The sequence below is a fragment of the Alligator mississippiensis genome, chromosome 1 (genome assembly GCF_030867095.1).
Source record: "Alligator mississippiensis isolate rAllMis1 chromosome 1, rAllMis1, whole genome shotgun sequence".
Lineage (NCBI taxonomy): Eukaryota > Metazoa > Chordata > Crocodylia > Alligatoridae > Alligator > Alligator mississippiensis.
The window spans coordinates 37,753,403-37,776,435 of NC_081824.1; the positions used below are offsets into that span (position 1 = coordinate 37,753,403).

The 23,033-nt window shown below is 41.4% G+C and overlaps 1 protein-coding gene across 2 annotated transcripts in view; it reads left to right on the forward strand.

Annotated features, from left to right (window-relative positions):
- PXDN (peroxidasin) overlaps positions 1–23,033 on the forward strand; it is a 139,574-nt gene that overhangs the window by 51,478 nt on the left and 65,063 nt on the right. The window contains exons 4-8 of one of the 2 annotated variants that reach the window (XM_019492675.2): positions 2,726–2,797; positions 14,123–14,194; positions 14,851–14,922; positions 17,792–17,961; positions 21,276–21,393. In XM_019492675.2, coding sequence (XP_019348220.1) covers positions 2,726–2,797; positions 14,123–14,194; positions 14,851–14,922; positions 17,792–17,961; positions 21,276–21,393 — 504 coding nt within the window. The remainder of the gene's footprint in view (positions 1–2,725; positions 2,798–14,122; positions 14,195–14,850; positions 14,923–17,791; positions 17,962–21,275; positions 21,394–23,033) is intronic. The other variant, XM_019492676.2, reaches the window with a different exon arrangement.

A 23,033-nucleotide genomic window follows, 5' to 3' on the forward strand; every position in this document is an offset into this window, starting at 1 on the left:
CACATTCTGTTTCTTCTTAGATACTTTATTAAAGAACTCTGGTTTGTAACGGCTGGTATAGCTAGTATATTTGTTACAGCACATGGTTCTTGTAAACATTGTGGATTGCTATGAGTTATAGGCCACTATCCAGTAAATTCACTGTGCTCCACCAAGGCATCTTTAAGCACCCTGTGTTGCTTCAAACAGGGTTCTTTCTAACAGGAAAACAGTAGTTGTGTTTGTGTGGCACTTTAGGTGGGCTAATTAGTACTAATGAGTGATCATGTCACTTACTGTCCCCATGTTGATTAGAAATCTTTGTGCCTCAGACATGGTTGACCTTCTTCCAGATTAGGAAGCTGTCCTCCTACAGTAGCACAGTTTGCTTGAGGATGATGCTCTGAAATGCATTGTGTATATTGTAGATGTAGTCAGGGTCTTCAGAGAGAGAGGACACAATGGAGTAGGGTCACTTAAGTATTCTTTGACTGCTGCTGGAGGGTATATAAACCTATGTCCTGGCATAGTTTAAGGTCAGACCAGAAGGGCCTGCAGTGAGCTCTAGGACAGTGTTTCTCAACTCGTGGGTTACAACCCAAAAGTTTGTTGTGAGAATATATGAAAGGGTCATGAACAAACTTTAAAAATTGATCAGCAGACTTTAAAAATGGATTCTTCTTTAAAGGAGAAATAACATGGGAAACCTGTGGCTTTTCCCTTGTAGGCTGGCAGAGTTCCAGCCTGCAAGGGGTTAATTGCCCCCCCCCAATCCCTTCCCCCCAACACACTATGGGACTGGGACCTGGGGGGTGGGGGGCAGTGGGTCGGGAGTGGGGGGCAGTGGGTCAAGACTGATCATTGATGTTTACAAATGGATCCTGGTACAAAAAAGGTTGAGAACCACTGCTCTAGGAGATAGATAGGAAATACTATTCCTCCTCTGGTCTGCGGTGGAATGGCTAGCAGATCTTTGAAGTTGTCATTACATCATCTCCCTCAGCCCAAACAACACTGGTCACTACTTTGTTTTGCCGTTTTCTCTGTTATTTTGTCTGGTCCAACTTACTTGACTAGTGCTCTTTAAGGATCCAGAAGATGAAGAACGTATGGAAAATTATATATATAAAATATTGGATAGCAGGAAAAAATAGGAACTGAAATGCATAAGGATAAGATGAAAAGAGAAAGATGTTGTTAATTACCATGATCCCCCAAATTGACAACTCTGAAACAAAATAACTTATTTCCTTACCTGCAAATGGCATCTCTGCATATAAAGCGAAAAACAATCCTGAATCTGCCTAGATCATAATTCATTTACAGTGTGTACCCTCCTTTCAAATGAATTGTGAGGTTCATGTCTGCACCAGGATTTTACAGTTAATTAAAGGAAGACAGCAAAGGTTAGATTCTATTCCACATTTTAGGATGGTTAAATGGATAAATTGAAAATCATAAATGCAAAACATATAAGAATTGTGCTGCTGCATCTGGAAAGTCCCTAAAGTCAATGTTATAACCTATTTGATGTTCCTAAATGTTGCTCTGTTACAGACCTAAAATGAAATCTTGGCCCTGATGGAGTCAGTGGAAAAACTCCCCTTGATCTTATTAGGGCCAGGATTTCATCCTTTGTGTCGGGTGGAATTTTCCAGTATTTTCAGCTTGGAAACCATGTTGACAAATCTGCCCAGAATATACTGTATATCATCAGGAAGCTGTTCAAATGAGTCAGTCCATTGTCAAAATGAGAGCCAACATTAGTACATCAAAGTCTGCATTACCTTTTCTGCCATCCATAGTATAAAATGTCTAATGAATTCTATTCCAATCAATCTGCCAAAAAAACTGAAGACAGCATTTACCCCAATAACAAAAGTTAATTAAATTAAAGCCAAAGAGGTTAGTTTCGGGTTGATTTCACGGAAAAAGTACAGTTGATAATTTAATTGTGTGAATTTGTCTTCAGCTATTAAACTCATTTTTTTTGAGAACATAGGGATTTCTCTTAGCTGTCAGTAGCATTAGATATTATAACCCTTTAACTAGACCCTATCAAACATAATAAACACAAATGTTTGTACTGATTCAGCTTGGAAGTTTTTTATTTCATTCTCTGGGAGATGAACATATGATACGACATACATACACAAATAGGTGCTCATATGTGTAGAGTCCGGTTAGCACGCATGTGGGTACCAATGGATGCCTAGCATCCTTGCCTCTAAAGTGAAGAAACAAATATAAGATGCTTGATATTCTGAAACATGTGCACCTGTGAGTATTTTAAAATTTGGTAGATTATAATATAAAGAGCTCTATAACTTCTTTATTTTTTGGTCCAGTGTGCAAACCAAGTATTAGAAAGAAAAACATAAAACTGAAGGCCTGTGGTTTTTGGAAGCTACAGTTTATCCAGATGAATGTAGGGGAACATGCCACAAGCTCAACAAGAAATTAGGGTCTGGAGAACCTCCAGAAGGACAAGACAAGGTCAACTGAACAACAGCTCACCAGCACTGGTATAAAGGCCTGCAAAGCCCAGTCTGTTCCTTTTCTAGCAGTTGAGAGGACCATTTATCGAGGAACCAAAGTATTTTTGGTGTGTACATGTGTTGTGTTTTGTTTTGTTTTCTAATGTGTAGTTGGAAAAACTATCTCCACGTGCCAACTTAATTCTTCTTTTCCAACTTAATGTAGCTCTAGTTTGTGTACTAATATTACTGATTGTTTCTTGTTTCAGCTATTTGTACAAGAATGAAATCCAGTCAATTGACAGGCAAGCATTTAAAGGACTTGCCTCTCTAGAACAACTGTAAGTGCCTTTTCTCTTCTGTGCTGTCATCTGTTGGGTTGCCTATCAAAGAAAAGTGCACGCCTTTGTAATTATTTTTCTGCCTGCATGCCTTGCATGTCTGCTCAAAATGGGATATTAGTAAAAAAAAATTCTTTGATCATTTGCATGTGAAAAACCAAAAATGATCTCTGTCAAAGTCTTCATTTCTATGTTTGTCTTTTGTTTGTGATTTACATTCCAGTTGTTCCACTGTGCTGTGTAATAGACAAGGAAAAGAAGCATAATCATGGACAAGTGTGTTGACTAGAAAGTTGGGATTCAGTTCTCATTTTCCATACCTAGATCTTTCAAGTGATAAAACTCCTTTGACTACAGAAGAGTTACTTTTGCTTTATATCATTATAAATAAAAACTGGCTTAAGTTCCTGCAGATTATTTCAGTACTTTTATTTAAATTGTTTTAAATTAACATACTAATCCTATTGATACATATGTAGCTAGTTATTGCCATATGTAGAAGGGGAATAAAGAGAGAACCTCATTGTCAATCATGGAGAAAGTATTTAAATAATTTTCAGTTGTCTGCTAGGAAACTTCACAAAAAAGTTTTCCCAATCTAAAGCCAGCTACTGCAGCATTCTGATTAGAGTTTTTTTGTATGCTATTGGCAAATCTTCTTTTCTTTATAGACTGTTAAACCTATTAGATATCTGAAACTCCATCTGAAAGGCTGTAGGCATGTACATTTTTACCAGTACCAGGGGGACAAGCTGGACCTGGAATTCTCAGGTCAGCTCATGGAAGCTGTAAAGTCACGGGATGTGGTTGTCATGGGTGACCTAAACTACTCGGACATCTGCTGGGAAGAGCAGTGAGCCAGGTCTGATCGCTCATGTAGGTTCCTAGCCAGGATACAGGACCTCCACCTAAACCAGGAGGTGCATAGTTCTACCAGGGGAAATGCCTTGCTGGACTTGGTCCTTGCCACAGGCGACAACCTGGTGAGGGGTCTGCAGGTACTCAACCATTTGGGTGACAGTGATCATCGCCTACTGGAATTTACTATCCAGTGCAAGCAGGGTGGTGAAAGCAAGCAGCAAGGCACAGGTCTTTGCCTTTAGGAGGCCCAACTTCTGTAAACTAAGAAGGTTAGTAGGAGAGGCATTGGTGTCTCGGAGCTTCAATGAGATGGGAGTCCAAGACGGGTGGTTGTTCCTCAAGGACACGATCCTCCGAGCTCAAAGGGAGTCAGTCCCAATGCGCACCAAGGGTGTCAGGAGTGCTAAGAAGCCCCCATGGCTCGGCAAAGGCATCCAGGGATGCCTGAGAGCAAAAAAGGAGGTGTGCAAGCAGTGGAAGCAAGGAGCTAATACCAAGGAGGATTACACCTCCGTTGCTCAGGACTGCAGGGAAGCTGTTAGGAAGGCCAAGGCAGAGATGGAGCTAGGGCTAGTGACCAGAATTAAGGATAATAAAAAGTCCTTTTTCAAATACATAGGAAGTAAGACAAAGGCACCGGGTAACATGGGGCCCCTACAGGATAGGCTTGGCAATCTGGTGATTGCGACAAATGAAAAAGCTGACCTCTTTAATTAATTCTTTGCCTCCATATTCCTGAACAGGGACCGGGATATCTCCCCCACTAGAATTGTGGATGGACCCAGGGGAGGCACCGCCATGCCTAGGGTCAGAGATGACCTAGTTAGGGAACTTTTGGAGGGGCTGGATGTGTTTAAATCAGTAGGTCCAGTTGCTCTCCATCTGAGGGTGCTGAGGGAATTGGCAGGGGTTGTAGTGGGGCTTCTGGCACAGCTCTATGAGCGCTTGTGGGGCACTGGCCAGGTACCAGAGGATTGGAAAAGGGCCAATATGGTCCCCATTTCCAAGAAGGGGAGAAAGGAGGACCCCCGCAATTATAGGCCAGTTAGTCTTATCTCGGTCCATGGGAAGACCTTTGAGAAAATTATCAAGGAGCCCATCTGCAAGGGTCCAGCAAGGGAGGTAATGCTCAGGAGCAACCAACATGGGTTCACTGAGGGCAGGTTCAACCTGACTAACCTGGCTTCTTTCTATGATCAGGTCACAAAGTCCCTGGACGAGGGTGTCGGGGTGGATGTCATCTTCCTGGACTTTAAGAAGGCCTTTGACACAGTTTCCCACTACATTCTCTTAAAGAAAACTTGGTGACTGCGGCATTGATGCCTATACAGTCAGATGGATGGCAAATTGGCTAGATGGTCCCACCCAGAGAGTGGTGATGGATGGGTCGTTTTTGACCTGGAGAGATGTGGGCAATGGAATCCCCCAGGGTTCGGCCCTGGGGCCTGTACTGTTCAACATCTTTATTAGCGATCTGGATGTGGGTGTGGAATGCACGCTGTCCAAATTTGCTGATGACACCAAGTTGTGGGGTGAAGTGGGCACACTGGAGGGGATGGACAGAATCCAGCTAGATCTAGAGAAATTACAGAGGTGAGCAGATGAGAATAGGATGGAATTCAATGCAGACAAGTGCAAGGTACTGCATCTAGGGAGAAGAAACCAGCAACACACCTATAGGCTGGGGAACACCCTTCTTGTCAACATGGTGGAAGAAAGAGATCTTGGAATCAGTGTTGACTCCAGGATGAGCATGAGCCGCCAATGAGAGGAAGCAGTCAATAAGGCTAACTGCACCTTGTTGTGCATCTACAGATGCACCCTAAGCAGGTACAGGGAGGTGATCCTTCCCCTCTGTGGCATTGGTCAGGCCACAGTTGGAGTACTGCGTCCAGTTCTGGGTGCCACACTTCAAAAGGGGTGTGGCTAGCATTGAGAGAGTCCAGAGGAGGCCACTTGCATGGTCCAGGGGCAGTGGGGCAGGTCCTACGAAGAGAGGCTAAAGGGCCTGAACCTATTCAGCCTCCACAAGAGAAGACTGAGAGGGGATCTGGTGGCCATTTACAAACTCACTAGGGGGACCAACGAGAACTGGGGGAGGCTCTGTTCCCCTGGGCACCACCTGGGGTTACTAGGAATAATGGCCACAGATTGTTAGAGAGAAGGTTCAGGCTGGATATCAGGAGACATTACTTTACAGTTAGGGCTGCATACAGGAAACCAGATTAAATACATTGCCTGTCTTTGAACTGCTTCTAAAAGCAGCATATGCATAGTAATGGAAACCAACTATGAAGTTGATTAAAGCAGTCAGCACTGAGCATGACTATAAAGTACATGGCCCATATAGGGCAAACATGTTGACGGGAACATACCAAAAGAATAGGTTAGTGTAACTTATCTGAATAAGATGTATCATGATGCCCATTGAACACAGCTCCCCTCAGTGTCAGCTCTCTTTCAGGTCATGGTGAGCCACTACATTGCATACATTTCAACTTTGTCTTCACTCCCACAGCTGAGCTTCACTTTTCTTTCCCATTCCCAGTGATTCCTGCTTCTTCACTATGAGGTGGAGCTGGACCAGGTTGCCCTATCCCTCACCTGCGTATATATTTTTGAAGGATCCGAGGACTCATGATAAGAACACCTGGTTTCAGTCATGAGTGGACAGTAATAAGCACATGGATCATTTGTGGGGGTATCTAGAGTACCCACACATACTGAACAGTGCTGAGCTGCAGGATCACCATGACTTGACTTGCTGTTGACTCTGGTGGGGCCCACCCCAGTGATCTATATGGTAAATCATGACCCTTTTGTCTTTGGACTAATATCATACATAGTTTATACTCTCTTTAAGTAAACGTAGTGGCTTCTTAACCTGCCAGGGGAAATACCATGTGTCTGTGTCCAGGAAGGCAGTTTTCCTGAAGTGCTACCCAGGAGAACTGCTCTTCTGGCGTGGTTCAGTACCTGCCGAAGTACAGCGGCTTTAAGCCCAGTTTATGGAAATGGGAGTCTCCTCCCTTGTTTGCTCCAAGGACCTTATGGCTAAGGGCAAGCAAAACTCGGTGGCATCTGAACCCCAAGCCTCCAGGCTTGGGCCTGCAAGTAGGATGCCCACCAAAGGTTTTGGAAACATCTGAAGCCCCAGGTGTGGGTGGAAGAAGTTTGCTGGTAGTAGGGCCACTTATGGTTCTGGACACTTGGATTTGGCATTAGTTTTGGCTAATTTGGCCGTGGATACAAATTTAAATAAAAAATAAATAAATAAATAAAATAAAAATACTCTCTAAGTAGGTGCTAAAGTGCTACCTAAAAGTGTGTTTATGGAATACCTGTGCTAAAACTTGCGGCAGTTTAAAAAAAGTTAAAATGCATAATTTCTGAGTGAACTAAGTCTATGGGTAATATATGTAAATTACTACAGCTATGTTTATTTCAAGGACAAGTTTTTTTTTTAATTTGCTTCTCACTTCCATGTGTTTAGGGAGAGCAGGGTCTGATAGCAAGGTGGGGGCGAAAGAGTTCAGAGGGAAGAATTTGGGGGGCAGGGCAGAGGGCAAAGGGGCTATCTGACACCCCTCCTTCCTGATGCATTTCCCTTACTGTAACAATGAGAAGGGGACTAATTCAAGGCAAACCTCCAATGCTTAGATTCCATACCTGGAAAAATATAGTACACTTTTATACATTTTCCATATATTGAATCTAATTACTGGGGAGTAGTTTTAGAATCAGGGCCATCTTGTATTTGAGTAAATATGGTCTCTTATTCAGATGGGCTGCACTAACCTATTCTTGTTGTACATTCCTATCAGCATGTGTGCCCCGTGTTTTACACTCATGCTCAGTGTTGGCTACATTTAAATCAATTTCATACTTGGCTTCCATGACTGAGCACATGCTGTTTGGCAGCAGCTTCATGATAGACAATGTATTTAATGAAATTTTGTTCTATGTAAATGCAAGACAAGTGACTTCCCCTTCATGTTATTTGGGAGAGAAAAATCTCATCTTGTATTTGAGTAAATATGGTAACTTATTCAGAGAAGCATGAATATCTTAGCTGTTGGTTTGTATCTTGCTTTAATTTGAATGTGTGGCATGGAACCCAGCATCAGGCTTCAGAGAGTGGCTTTAAATGTTCCCAAACATATTGGGTTTCACGGCACAGCTTTAAATGTTTCTGTATGTGGAGAGTTTAGTCACTCGCTGTGAATGGGGGCATTTAAAGCCACAACAGGCAATCTGATGCCCGGTTGACAAGTTTGTCACTTGGGGATCTCCCTTATCCCCAGCTCTCTGCACATGAACATTTGTGAAGTTGCCTGCATGCCCCAGCATACACACAATGGGATCTGAGGAATTTTATCTCATCTCCCAGCAATTGTGCATGCTAGCATGACAGATTGTGAATGTGTGGCATGGCAGGATGCACAATTGCTAGGATGTGGGATAAAATCATTGTATGATTAAATTTAAATCTGCCAGGAGCTTAAGATTAGAAGTGATTTTGGAACCAGAACTTCCTACTTTCTTTTTATGTACATCTAGCACAGTGGGAACCTGACACCCAACTGAGGCCTCTATATACTACCGCCACACATACTAAAAATAATAATAAAGAGGGAAAAAAGGAAATGTTCTTTGATAAGAATTGATATTAGAATAAAATGTTTATTCACAATTACTTTTTTTCTTTTTAACACTGGGTGCATTGACATGTGTGTGGCAGGGCACTGTTGGTGCCTGCCACTTTAAGGACTGAGCCAAGCAGCCAGCAGGTGCTTGATTGTGGCAGTCATTTTAGATCTCTGTTCGCTCACATAAACAGAGCATTTTGCTGCTGGCAGGCCAGGCAGTAACATCGCCTGGCTGCAGGGCTGCTTGGAACATCCTGGAGGTAAGGGCAGGAGCTGTAGGGGATGGCTTGGAGGCTCCTGGTCCTGGGCATGACCTAGAACTGCACCCTGCCGGGAGTGGGTGGCCTGGTGGGGCTCTCAGTGACGCAGGAGCATCCAGGAAATTCCAGGCCAGTTACCACCCTGGTGAAAGGCGGGTTGGGGCACCTTAATAACCCCAGCTCCCACAAGCGGGTGGGTTACCCACTAGTAGGGTTCAGACGCTGGACCCTGGAGAGAAAGTGGGGCTATAGACTCGGAACCTGTCTTGAAATCCCCTGACTGGTCAATGCTGGGGCCAGGAAGGGTCGAAGGGTCAGGGGCCCACCATGAGGGACACCCAGAGCTGAGGGCCTGGGGTTCCGACTGGCCTGGAGGCGAGGCCAGGGCTAGTGTAGCCAAAGGTCCAGGGGGCGGGGGGGGGGGACGACCACATACACCCATAAGGGGGAACAACTCAGGGAGTTATGTAGCCTAGAATGAAGGCAGAGTAGGCTGCCTGAGTGGAGGTATCCAGGTGGGGTTCAAACTGGAAGATTCTGGGGCCCAGAGTGGGGCTGGTGATGCTGACAACAACGGATGCCATCTGCGAGGCTTGGGCTGAGGTGTACGGGAGGAATGGAGCCGCAGATAGCGCCCCCTGGCATTGGAGCAGAAATTGGCAGCCTTCCATCTAATTAAGATCATTAATTAATTAACAACAAGGTGTGGCAGGAGAGAAGGTGGGCGGTTGGCCCAGAGCAGGTGGGCGGGGCCGTTAGTAGGCGGGCCCTGAGGAGGCCCCCTGTTACAATGTGCTATTTATTTGCAGTAGGCTTATTGTGCAGTAAAGTACTGCGCAGTAAGCCTTCCTGAGAGCATGTCTACACATGCTCAGTCTTGAGTGCAGATTTGCTTCTAATGGAACAGTCTGGTACAGGGCCACTTCTGCCCTGTTGTGCCCCCCTGCAGCAGTCAGACAGAGCTCCAGGCTCCCCCTGGTGCTAACTTGGGGCTGGCAAGGGGGAAAGGGACAGTCCCAGTGGGCATGGGTCCAGGAGAGATCTGCTGGCTGTAGCAGCAGCTGTCTCCTGACCTCATGCACATCAGGAGGGACCCTGATGTCCACAGGACCAGGAGAGAGCTGCCATTGCAGCAGGCAGAGCTTTCCTAGCTCCGTCCCATCAAGGCACACAGCTGCTAGCAAGCCTCCTGCTGTGCAGGGGGGTAGGGCTTCCCTGCCTGGCTGGGGGTTACTGGGAGCTGTCCTGGGTGTGAGGCAGCTGCTGGATCGAGCCTCCTGCCTGGCGGGGGGTGGGGTGGAGAGAGTGAAGCATAGGGCCCACTGGCAGCTGCCCTGCTTGGAAGGAGCTGGCTGCTTTGGGGAGCAGATGGGACAATCCTTGCCTGTCCCTGGAGCAGCTCTGTGGAGCGTGGAGCTGTCTGCTCCAGGGAGCAGGCAGCGGCTGGGAATCCAGCCCCTGCTTGTTCCCCAGAGCAGCTCCATGCTTCAGGTGGGGGCTGGGAATCCAGCCTTCATCTGTCTCCCAGAGCAGCTCCACATGCCATGCTGGATTCCCAGCCCCTGCCCACTACCTGGAGCAGCCAGCTCTGTAATGCACAGAGCTGCTCTGGGGGACAGGTGGGGGCTGGGTTCTCAACCCCTGCTTGCCCTCCAGAGCTGCCAGCTCTACCCCAGGAGCCAGGATGGGGCAGAGAGCTCTCTAGTTCTGGTGCTGATTGGCTTCAAGCTCCTGCAGGGAGCAGGGGAGCTGAGCAGTGCCAGGGCCAGGGACAGAGAGTTTCCTGTCTCCTGTGGCCCCCTGATGCCTAGGCTGATTGGGAGCAAATTTGCTCCCAGTTAGCATCTACATGAGTGTTACTGTGCAATATCTACTGCTCAGTTAGTTTAGTACTTGTAAATATAGGTAGTAAACTAATTGTGCAGTAGATAATTTACTGCACAATAAATGTGTGCATGTGTAGATGGTAACACTTTACTGTACAGTAGTTTAGTCCACTGTTCAGTAAAGCATCTCATGTAGACACACCTACTGTATTTCTGTTTGCTGGCACAGATAATATTTAAACTGGCAGTATATAACGGCTAATTTATGGAATTTAAAGACTCTTCTTCAAGGATCTGTGGTTATGAGGACTGTAGACCTAAACTGATGGAGCACACAGGCTGCTTTTAAGCCTCTCCTAGGTTAAGGCCATCCCCACGACTGTGGGAATGTGCATGCTGATGGCCTTCTTCCTTCCACCTCCCCTCTTCCCCCCCCATTTAAGACTGATATGCCTCCAGAGTCAAACTACAGTACAAAACAGAATCTTTAACTCAGTTTCATTTCTAGAGTGCTGCACCAGGTGAATACCTGAACATAAATGGAAATGGATTTTCTCTACCCTGTCTTTATAAGGGTGTTAATTTAGTAAAAATAGGTGAAGAGAAAGGACATGCGTATCTGCTGCTGTTCTGGATTTTCTTCAAGCACTGATTAGTTATTTCATCCATTCAGAAGCAGCTCATTGACCTTTCTAATTGTGAGGTCATTTCAAACCCATTTTGTTCAGCACATGCCTGCAGAAGATTATGATGAATAAGTGCTGTTAAGCAAGATAGAGTTATTGCCACCTGGGGTGAGTTACATCTTACACACTCCCTTTTCCAAGTTTAATAAAGTATGCTCTCTGTTTCTTTCTTTCTTTCCTTTTATCCCAAACAGGATTGTTTGATCTAACAGCCAAATCAGAGTTCAGAAGAAAGAATATAAAGGTTTTTTTAATAGTTGAAAGGAGAAAATAGATATTATTTTCATATCAAATTAATGGTACTAGGTAATTTTTAAGAAGGAGATTATATCCCCTGAAATGCAGTAGTTTCTGCAAGGTTATTTTCTAGCATAAATGGCTTTAGGATGTTTCATTATGATTTATTTGGGGCTACATTTTGTTAGTGTGTCACTCCATTACATACTTGGAATTGAATTGAGCTGAATACTCAAGGAAGAAGTTCATATGGGTTCTTGGTTCAGGCAGAAGAAAATGAAAAGTGATAGAGGGGCTAACAGAACACTGCAGTCAAACCCCAAAACTGCTGATTTCTAATCGGAGTTTTGTAACTGGTTCTGTAATCTTGGTGATTTTTCTGGCAGGAAGTCAGATATTTTGTAGCAAATAATTTCCTCTTCACTTTTGTCATCTTTCTCTATTCATGGATTGTTGGAGAAAACATTCGGACTTATACTAATTTGTGGGGGGGGTTCATAAGGAATAGCTTTTCAAATGTATTTGAGTTCATGGTTTGTTTATAAATTATTCATATCAAACTGAGTATTTTAGTATCTGGAATGTGCTCTTTGAGCTTTTGACCTCAATCACATGGTACAGTTTCTGACTCAATGACCCATCTCTTGTAAACCTCTTCAAAAGATGTTATATTTCTTGGGAAGAGGGAAAGGAGTACTTTCCCAAGAGACTCATAATGTCATAAAGCTCATAAAATCTTCTGGCCTTTAAAACCTTTCCCTCTTGCACATAAGAAATAGTAACATGAAGAAGAATGCATTGTATTCAAAAGATATCATCCACAAGAATCTTTGGCTTCTTTTAGACATTAAAAAAAAAATCAGCAGTACTTTAAACTTGACATGCTCCCGCAGCAAGCCCAGCTTGTGCCCAGAAGAGGCAGCTTGTTAGCTGAACCTGGCTCACCTCACATCTGTATAGATTGGGCACTTTAGTGAGTCGGTCAGCTATTAGATAAAAGAGCCTTGATAATGCTAATGCTGAAGCACCCGATCTATACAGATGCTGAGGAACCGGGTCGAAGTATTGCGCTGCTACTTCCGATAAAGTGTGGGTTTTTTGTTTATTTTTAATGTCTGCAAGCAGCCCATGTCTCTCATATTTCCTGACCCATCATGGCTACAGCATCTCTTTTAACAATACCAAACGTATGAGTATTTTTAATTATTTTTTTAATGCTTTACAATTTAGTAGAGAGAAGGTTGCAAATGGGACTTGTTGGCTTCAGAAGTCTCTTGTCATGTTTACTTTTGTATTACAGCTGTGGCTTTTATATAGTTCCTATATACCCTTTGCTGACATTGCTTCCTGGATCATGGTTTCTCCTTGTTTATAATGATGGGTTGGACAGCCCTCTTTCCTGTCAGTAGCCCATTAACTTTGGGCTGCTGGGCACTTGTCTGGCTGTGGGTGGTATGTGCCAGAGTCCTGTGAATAAGGGTAGTTTCTGAGGTGGTCTCCATTTCTTCTTCCTTTTCAACTGAATACCTGGCATGTGGTGATCATTTTGCTTTTGTCTGAGACTAGAGTACAGTTAGTGTTTCTCTGTGCGAAAGGTTGTTTCTCCTCAATTTCACACCTCATGCTGAGGAATTTGGTGTATATTTCACTGTTTTGTACCACTGGCTTTCTCACTCTTCTGCCTTCTTCATATTGCAAAAATACTCACATGTGTATTAAACAAGCAGAGTGGTGCTGGTTAAAAAACAAACTTTAAGAGGTGTGAATACATTTGGACATTATAAGGATTCAAGAGGCACAAATCATTTCCTGTCCTATATGCTCAGGTGTGCTTTTTCCCTCTTGTTGTTTCATTTGTGAAGTTGGGGTAATTTGTCCCTGGCACACTTTTTGTTATGATGAATTCACCTTTATAAAGGAATATGAGCCCAGCCTTATGGCTTTTGTTTACATTAGAGTTGTTACAGGTTCAAATCTAGCATAAGTACCGAGTATTATTATTATAATATCCAAAGATTTTATAGTCCAGAAGAATCATTAATAGACTTTACGTAAAGTCGTTCTTTTTTTCTCAATGACTTTTTTCAGCGATCATTCACATACCAGATGCTATTAACTATTTGACTGTCTTTTTTATTTTTTTGGCATGTGGGGAAAGATTCAGCACTTGGACACTAGTTTTGTATTATGATTTTTTTCTAGCACAGAATTCTTCTATTTACAAGGCAGGAGAGTTTGTATTTTAAATTAAGTTTTCTTGCGGCAGCAGGAATTTAGAACTTTCACAGTTTTAAAAGTTACTGATAAAATAGTTATAGTACAGGAAGTAGAGGTCTTTATCAGGTGACATTTCAGAGAGCATCTTTGACTGGTCTCAGTTATTTACATGGCTCTCAAACTGTAGGACCCATGAAAAATGTTGGTGCTGCCTGAAGGTTGCAAGTATTTTGTTGTATATCTATAAATATGCATTTTTCCTGTATTTTTTTTCATGTTCATTTGTTGTATAAAGGCTATTCATATATGGTTTTAATAAAAGTTTAGCTTCAGTAATAGCTTACTTGAAATATGAATATCTGTTCCAAAAATCTAATTAGTGATACCAGTATAGCAATTATTCCAGCCTTCCTATTAGGTAAGTCTTGCTTCTTTCATGTAAAAGGATATGATCCAAATGGCATCAAAAGGCAATTATAAAACAATACCATGGTCTAGTTGTCATTTAGTTGTGTTTGACAGAATGAGAAGCACTTTATAAAGTATGCAAGTAAATTTTATGTGCTTTTTTTTTTAAATACATTTACAGGTATCTGCACTTTAATCAAATAGAAACATTGGAACCTGAATCCTTTACCCATCTTCCAAAACTTGAAAGACTGTAAGTTGGTTTATTTTAGGGTGTGATACAGTAGAATCAGCTTGCATGAGGCTATCCACTATTCTGAAACTAGGAAACAATGTTATCTTTTGTGGAGCTTTACGTGGTTATGTATATATGTGTGTGCTGTCATAAAACTGTGCTGGCATAGTTGGCCTGATCCCATAAGGTGCTGATGGCTTTCTGGGAAGTGCCAAGCACCTTCCAAATTTCTTTTAATATGAATAGACCTTAGACAGGGAGAATGATGCAATAGTATTTTTAAGGTGTGTTTTGCAAGCTCAAAACTAGTTCCCAAGAATGTGGTTGATGTTTGCCTGGCATCATAGTTGTACAGAGAGATATTGCTAAAGTTTTATAAACATAAATCATTTGGTTTGTCTGTGCCCACTCTTCCTTTCCACAAGTTGTTTGTAATATTTAGCATATTTTTGTAGATGCTGAAATTAGTTCATCTTGGGGAAAAAAGGTGGGAATAGAATACCTTTTTAAAACAAAGCAAGAACCACCATATGGTTTTACAAGAAATAAACCAAGTTTACTTTTTATATGTTGTAAGATTAGTTTCTTTTGCAGGAATCCCAAAAGAAAACTTATTCAGTGAAAGTGTTTCTGACTCTGGATTCATATGTGCATCTTTCTCTGTTTTTTAACAGATTTTTACATAACAACAGAATAGCTCATTTAGTTCCTGGGACTTTTAGTCATCTAGAATCAATGAAGAGACTGTAAGTGAATTTAATTTAATTTTATAGTGGAGAACATGAAATAATCTATTTACATTTTATAGTGTCCGCCCTCCATTGCGGAGGGTTCTACTGCCTAATTATTCTTACTCTAGAGAACTTTTCTTAATACCTAATCTAAACTTTTCTTGCCAGTTCTTTAGATAATTGTACCTTATCCCACAATTTTTGATGGCTGTGACTAGGACTAAATCTCTTCCTTCATCTGTTATCTTTATGTTATTTATCAACTCTGACCTTGTCGCCAGTGATTCTTCTGTTTTCTAGACTAAATAAACTGCTCCTTGAACCTTTCCTCCTTCAGTGTGTCTTAATCTCCAGTCTTTTTATTGTCTCAGATCATAGTTGTTGCCCTTTATATTTTCTCTTGGTTATTTGTTCATACTAAACTGTAACTATAGTTATAATATCTTTCAGAATGCTTTATTGATTTAGGAATGTACTAAGCAACTCAACGCAAATTAAGTGTTTAAAATTGTGAAAAACTAAGGCACTTACAAATCAGATCATTCCTTGACAGGTTCATAATATTATTTCACAGCTATTTTTGAGTTAGTTTTCTGCCTTTGAAATTGGAACATCCTTGTCCTAGTTGTTGAAGAAAACATTGTGTGTGTTTCAGTGAGCTAGGTCTCCTCCTCTGGAGTTCAGTTTAACTACACAGGATAGGAACCCTATGTTATCAGCCCATGTACCTCAACAGATGGAAGCCTTTGCTGAAAGTTCAGGCTTTAAATATTGCAGTTAGTATTTAAGGGAAGAAGGAGGGGAAGATTTTTAGTTATATGTAATAGGATTTATTCTTTAATTTTTCTATTAAAAAAATTAAAACCTAAGAATTTACATAACAAAAAAATACTCCATCTAAAAATAAAGTTAGATCACAAAGTCGATAACTCAATTATCAAGAAATGCTGCATCTAGGTTGATTTTTTTTTTAATTTTTAAATTTTAATTTTTTTCCTATTTTAATTCTACTCTTACCTATATTCAAATTATGTAAGTATCATAGTGATGGGTGGACAAACAGGGCACTGTTTTCTGCTCCCACTGCTCCCACCCAGGCCAGAGCCCCTGGGAGTTACAGCTATGCAGTATGATCTAGTTTTAATATTATAATTTAGTTTTTAATAATGTAATCACATACTATTTTTCTATATGATCCCAGCCTCATTTAATGTATAAAATAATTAAAATGTATGCGTTTTGTGCATATGGATAATGATACTCATTACCAGGGATCCAGGTTTCCGTTTCCCATGGAAAAACAGAGAAAAATGCGACTTTCCCCTTCTACTTGAGAAAAATGCAGATTTCTCATTTTAATGGAGAAACATGGATTTTGCACTTTTGCAAAGAGCTCTCTGCAGTCTGGCAGAGTTCCAGCCTGCAGGGGGTTGGGTAGAGTGGGAGGATGGTGGTCAGGCATGGGGTGCCATGTGCATGTATATGTACATGGCTGCCAGGCAGCCTGGAGAGCAGCTCCCGCAGGTAAGTCTGGTGGCGGGGAGGGGGGATTGAGGCCCCCATAGGGAGGGAGGGAGGGAGTTGGGCAGGGCTGGGGCTGGGGTTGCTGCCCACCCAGTTGGGGCATGGCGCCCAGGGCCAGAATGTATGGCCGCAGAGCCCTAGTGGGAAGCAGAATGGGGCTGCAGGCGGCTCATCCGGGGGGTGAGGGTGGGGCTGGCTCCTTGCCGCTGCATGCACTCCTGGGCGGGGGGGCAGAGGGAACCTGTGCTCCTCAGATCTGTGTGGGGTGGGTGCAGGCTGCCTGCTGCAGGCTTGGGCTCCCCGCCCTGCTACTCTCCCCCGGGGCCTCTGAAGCCCAGCAGGTGGGACCCAGCACAGCAGCACAGAGCAGGACCAGGTAAGCAAGCTTGCCACTGTGAGCCCTGCTCCTCCCTGGTGAGGCATTCCCTGCCCGACCAGCAGCAGTGGGGGCAGTGGCATGGGGTTGTGCCCCCTACTGCTATGGGATGAGCAGGGGGCGCATTGCTAGGGCAGTGGGAGCTCTGATTTTTCCATGATAAAAAAACGCCAAATCAAATACCAACAGTTATAGGTATTTAGAATTCATTTTATTATAGTGATTGAGACCCAAGTTGGCTTCCAGATTGCTTAAAATTTTTAACTATATCAATAAAACATTGTGTTCAGTTGATATATATATATATATATATATATATATATATATATATATATATATATGTAGTGGCATTTCATTTTAATCATGGATTTGGGGGATTTATCAGAGAATTTCCTATTTTTATCAGAAAAAAACAAGGACCCTGCTCATTACCTATGATGTGCTTTGAAGAGAAAACAAATATATAATTATATATGTGTGATTGATTCTGTGTATGACTCTCTGAAAGCCAGTAGCTCCTATTCAGGTGCCCAAGGCCGTACTGAATAAAAGAAGAGTTAGAAACAGATATCTGGGGCATTGTCTCAATATTCTAAAACATATAATGGATATTTTAGAAGAATTCCATAACATTTTCTAATATACATTTCTTAAGATAAATATATTGGAAAATACCATAGAATTTAGATGGTTTGGATGAAGATGGGAATAAATAATTTCAAATTGCTGACTACAACAGTGAGCGTTGTCTGTCCTGTGCCATGAATAATGACAGGTTTCTAGAATACATATTGTTATTATGTAATTGTACACTCTATTATAATGGATATGTACAAAAGGGGACTAAATAACTTTCTTTTAACTGAGGTTTTCATATGTAATAGTAAATAAATATACCAGGGGTATTGCATCATAATTTTTAAAAATCTAATGAATTGTCCTAGCTTATTATTAAGTATAGTGGATGGTTCTTCTTTTACACAGGCGTTTAGACTCAAATGCTCTTCACTGTGACTGTGAAATTCTATGGCTAGCAGAGCTGTTGAAGACATATGCAGAATCTGGTAATGCCCAAGCAGCAGCTACTTGTGAATATCCAAGAAGGATCCAGGGAAGATCAGTGGCCACAATAACGCCAGAAGAACTTAACTGTGGTAAGGGTTTTTTGTTTTTTTTAAAGTGTGTTAAATACTTTTTTTTTTTTTTTTACAAGAACGTAAAATGCCTGTTGTTTAGACTAGGTGTACAATGGCTACTTTGAACCAACGTTAAGATTCTCTTCTCTATCTGCTTTTGACATAGCTGAAAACTCTCTCTAACTCAGTCTCCATCTTGGGCTACTATGCTGCTGTTCCTTTTAGAGTCCATGTTTTTTTTTCCCCTTCTGGTTGTCTTTCCCTTTCCTCTTTTATTTCCCCAAAAGTCTTTTTGTTCTCACCTCTCTGCACTTTTATGTTGTACCTTTTTGGCCAAATCCTATTTCACTTTTCCATGCCTAAATGGCACTTACATAGCTGTGCAAGTGTACTTTTCAGGACTTATAAAATGTTTAGTTTCTGTTTCCACTTGTGTAGCTCTGGCTGCCATGCAGTTTGCTTCTGAGCGTGCTTCAGAGGCTCCATTTCAGCCACATAGGTTCTGGGGTAGATGAACTTTGCCTGGTTACAAACATAATGCTGTGCAAGTCTCTGAAACATTGGTGAGGAGGAGGAAAAGGAAGAGAAGGATAAGAGTCCTTTTGCCTGTTGTCACCTTTTGTCACTTAGGCCCCTTTCAGGTGTTAGTAAGTGTGTGATGGAATTGAGGAATTTTATCCTGAATCCCAGCAATCGCACATCCTGTCATGCCAGATGTTCATGGTCTCACGTGGCAGGAGGTACACTTGTTAGATCTTGAGATAAAATTCCTAAGATCCAATCACACTTCTGCTGAGGTATGTAGCTGGCTGCATGCACGCCAGTGTGCAGTGAGCTGTTGATGGGGAGTTCCCTGGTCCCCATTCCATGTGAAGCCAGCTGCCTGCATGCCAGGGCAGGGGCAGAGGCAGCTGTGGGCCAGGCAGCTCCCTGGTCCTCAGCTGCCTGTGCTTATAGCTGTCCCACAGCTGCCAGACCTGTGAACCTAGCATTGGGCTGCACAGCATAGGCATGCTGTGCAGTGTGGTGTTGGGCTGCCACACAGTCAGATTAAAGTTTGATACAAATGAGCCACAAAGCTGTTTCATATTAAATGGAACATCTTTGTGTCTGGTTTCCTATTTTATTGTACCATAAATTGACTGAACATGTAGCATGTGACCATTTACTATGTGATTAGCACTTGAATTGCACAATAAATATAACTTCTGCCAGGGCCCTTGGATGCATAAAGTAAGATTCAGTCTTTCTTTGATGTGCTCATCCTTTCTTTTTGCAATGTTATCTACCATCTCTGCTAATGATTTCCATATCTGCTTTTCTAGCAGTGACTTCTACCTAACCTTACATATTTTCATGAATGCCCTGCTATTATCTCATGACGCTTCTTGTTTTTCCTCCCAAACTCTTAGTAAATTATTCTTAAGAGAAAGAGAAAAAAGAAGCTATTCTGATATGCATCTGTGAACTTGTTTATAGAGAAACATTAGATTGTTTTATATATCATTAACTAATACAGACCTAAACATGTTAGGACTCAACTTGGATGTTGATGATGAGCTGACTTTAAACGAGATCATTCTTACCTATACTGGGAGCATCTATGTGAGATGCTTCAAGTACAGTAAGCTAATTCTACTGCATGTTAGCGCAGCAGGCAAAACCCATGCTTATGCATTAATGCGCAATAGTGCCAATTACAGTGTATTGTTTAGTACCTGTAATTACAGGTACTTAATACACCATATTTACGGCATATTAATGAACATGTAGACCCGCCCACTGAGGGCTAACAATTTTAACAGTGGGCACATCTACACATTCATTAATGTGCCATAATTATGGTGCATTAAGTTTAGTATCTGTAACTACAGGTATTAACTTAATGAGCTGTAATTGGTGCTACTGTGCATTAGCCACAGTGCACGCTTTTCTGGTGATGCTAATGCGTAGTAGACAAATTCTGCTGTACATTAGCACTGGTTAGCACATTGCCCACCGTGCTAACATACAGTAGAATTAGTCTACTGTGCTTGAAGCATCTTGTATAGATGCGCGCACTGTGTTATTGTATCATAGTGCTATTAACTATCATAGCCAACATACATAGACAAAAGCCCTATGGCATGAGAGAAGCCTAAGAACTGAATATGTTCATATTGGAAAGTTTTTTCCTTTCTGTATTTGTCTGCTGTACATTCCTCCAAGCAGCTGTTTTAACTGGCTTTCAGCTTCAGAATATCAAGTGACATTATTGTTCCACATAGTACTGAAAAACTTATAAAAATAATTTTAGAAAATAACTCTTCCTGTACAGTTCTTTAACTTCTTTGATAGGAATTAACATATTCAATCTACTTAGACAAGAATAGCTCCTTTATGCAGACATACTAGATAAATGTGATGCTACCATGCTAAGAAAGAAAGAAATTGCCAAAAAACCTACAATTAATGTTTCTGTCTGAGGGGTGTGGAGCCTCAAAATACTGGAACAATCCTTACTGAAAATGGAAGCAAAAAGTGTACTGGAAGAATATTTTATAAATGTGTATTATATGCAATGGATTATACACTGCTGTCATCTGAGGTTTCCCTTCTGGGCATGCAGAATTCCTGTTGGCTCCAAAGAGCAATCTGAGCACAAATAGAATGGAAGTTAGACCATTTAGTAGTCAGTTTTGATATTTTATACTGTTTCATATACTGTATTGCTTTTTGTACAAAAGATATAGGATCAAGGAAGTTTAAAGGAATTGTTCCTGACTTGGAAACGTGTGAAAGTTCTTATTGACACAAGTAGGATTAGGTGACTCTGTTATATTCAGTCAAGCTTGCAAAAAGTATTTCACATGCACATTGAAGAATTTTGTTTCAGAAGAGTTAGTGTAACTTACACCATGACACTTTTACCTTCCTGTAGCCCTGGGCTACTCAATTTCTAAGCAGCTGAGTGACATATGCCCTGTGAGCTGCAGTGTTTTGCAATTAACCCCTTGCAGCCTACTGTGCTTGTTGGTGTAATGCTCTTTGTTAGAAAGTAAATCAAAATGTGTGTTTAAAATAAATACTGTGCTCCAGAGTCTGATATAAATTTGTAAAGGTATTTTTTTTTAGTTTGACATGAAGAAGTATTAGATATCAGATAACCAGTGATAGTGCTATAGGATGAAAAAGAGTGTTTAATCCTGATCATGCATGTAAATATTTTCATTTAAAACATCTGTGAAAAGCGTTATTTTGTAAGGTACATGGGAAAAATATAAATAATATTAGCCATTCTTTAGTAATTTTAGACAAACAGCTTTTCCTTATACATTTTATTGTTGATTTAGAGAGGCCAAGAATTACATCAGAGCCTCAAGATGTAGATGTTACCTCAGGGAATACAGTATACTTCACTTGCAGAGCTGAAGGCAATCCTAAACCAGAAATTATTTGGCTTCGAAACAAGTAAGCTTGGGCAAAGGGCATGGGGAGGAGGGAGAGAGAGAAATTGTACATATGTTTGCTGTGCAGTAGATTTTAAATATTTCACTTTTAAGAACACCATCATATTATATAAAGTAATTAAAATTGGGTCTAGTTCCTTTGTGGTTCGTAGCATGACAGTCTTATAATAGAAAACCTCAGAAAACATGTGTGTGATATTGTAGGCAAGATATTCAGTTGCAGTTTCTCGCAAAAAATCCTATACACCAAACGAACAAGCAAGCAAACCCATAGATTGATTGAAATGATGCATTGTGTACAAGGACTAGGTAATCCTATATGTGCATATAATTGCCCAGTTTGCATGTGGAAGTGAGGTGTTTTCAAGTGCAGTAGGTAGGTGCTTCTGTATTTTTTATAGCCTTAACCAGTCTTGTGTTTCATCCAGCATGGCTATAGTATTGTAGACTGATCAAATTCTGTCATGCCTTACATATCTCTTTAATAATTCAAAGATCTTGAGAGGTCCTTTTGATAAGGTCCTTCACTAAAGATTTTAAAACAAAACTGTGTTGCCATGGAATTAGATGGAAGATTCTTTTGTAGATTGAGAGCTGGTTAAAAGGTGGGATGCAAAGAGTAGAGCTAAATGCTCACTTTTCAGGGTGGAGGAAGGTCATTAGTAAAGTCTCACAGGGATTTGTGCTGAGCCCACTGTTGCTTAACATTTTCATCAGTGATCTGGAAAAAGGGTGAACAGTGAAATTTCCAAGTTTACAGATGATACCAAATGATTCTGGGTAGTCAGTCCCAAACTGATGGAGGGGAGCTGCAGAAAGATCTTACCTAGCTAAGTGAATGGGCAAAAAAAAGATGAACTTCAGTGTTGATATGTGCCAGGTAATACACTTAGGGAAAAATAACCTTAGCTACATACATACACAATGCTTTGTTCTGAACTAGCTGTTATGAGTCAGGAAAGAGAACTTGGAGTCATTGTAGATAGTTCTCTAAAAATGTCAGCTCAATGTGCAGCCAGACCAAAAAAGCTAATAAAATACTGAGCATCAATAGAAAGAGAATTTAAAACAAAATGTAGAACATTGTCATGCCACAGAAAACCATACTGTGCCCACATCTTGAATATCTTGTGCAGTTCTGGTGTTCTCATTTACAAAAGGATGTAGTAGAATTAGAAAAGGTACAGAGAAGGCAACCAAAATGATTAGGGGCATGGAGCCACTGTCATACCAGGGGAAACTTAAAAGACTAGGACTCTTTAATTTGGAAAGGCTGAGGGTAGGATGCAATAGAGGTCAATAAAATCATGAAGAGCATGGACAAAGTGAACAGACAAATGATGTGAGCCAAGTCCCAGAATACTAGAACTAGGGAATACCCACTACAGTTAGTAGAAGCCAAGTTTAAAACCAACAAGAGAAAGTACTTAGGCATTGTGCAGTTAACTTGTGGAATTTATTTCCAAGAAGGTGGTAGACGCAGATAGACTAATCAGGTTCAAAAAGGAACTAGATGAATTCATGGATGTTAGAACTATTAATATCTGTTGACTAGAACAGTTGGAGATGTTTCCTTTGGCACTTCAAAACTAATAATGGTAGATGACAGGGAGGGTAATGAATAGGGGATATTTCTCTAGA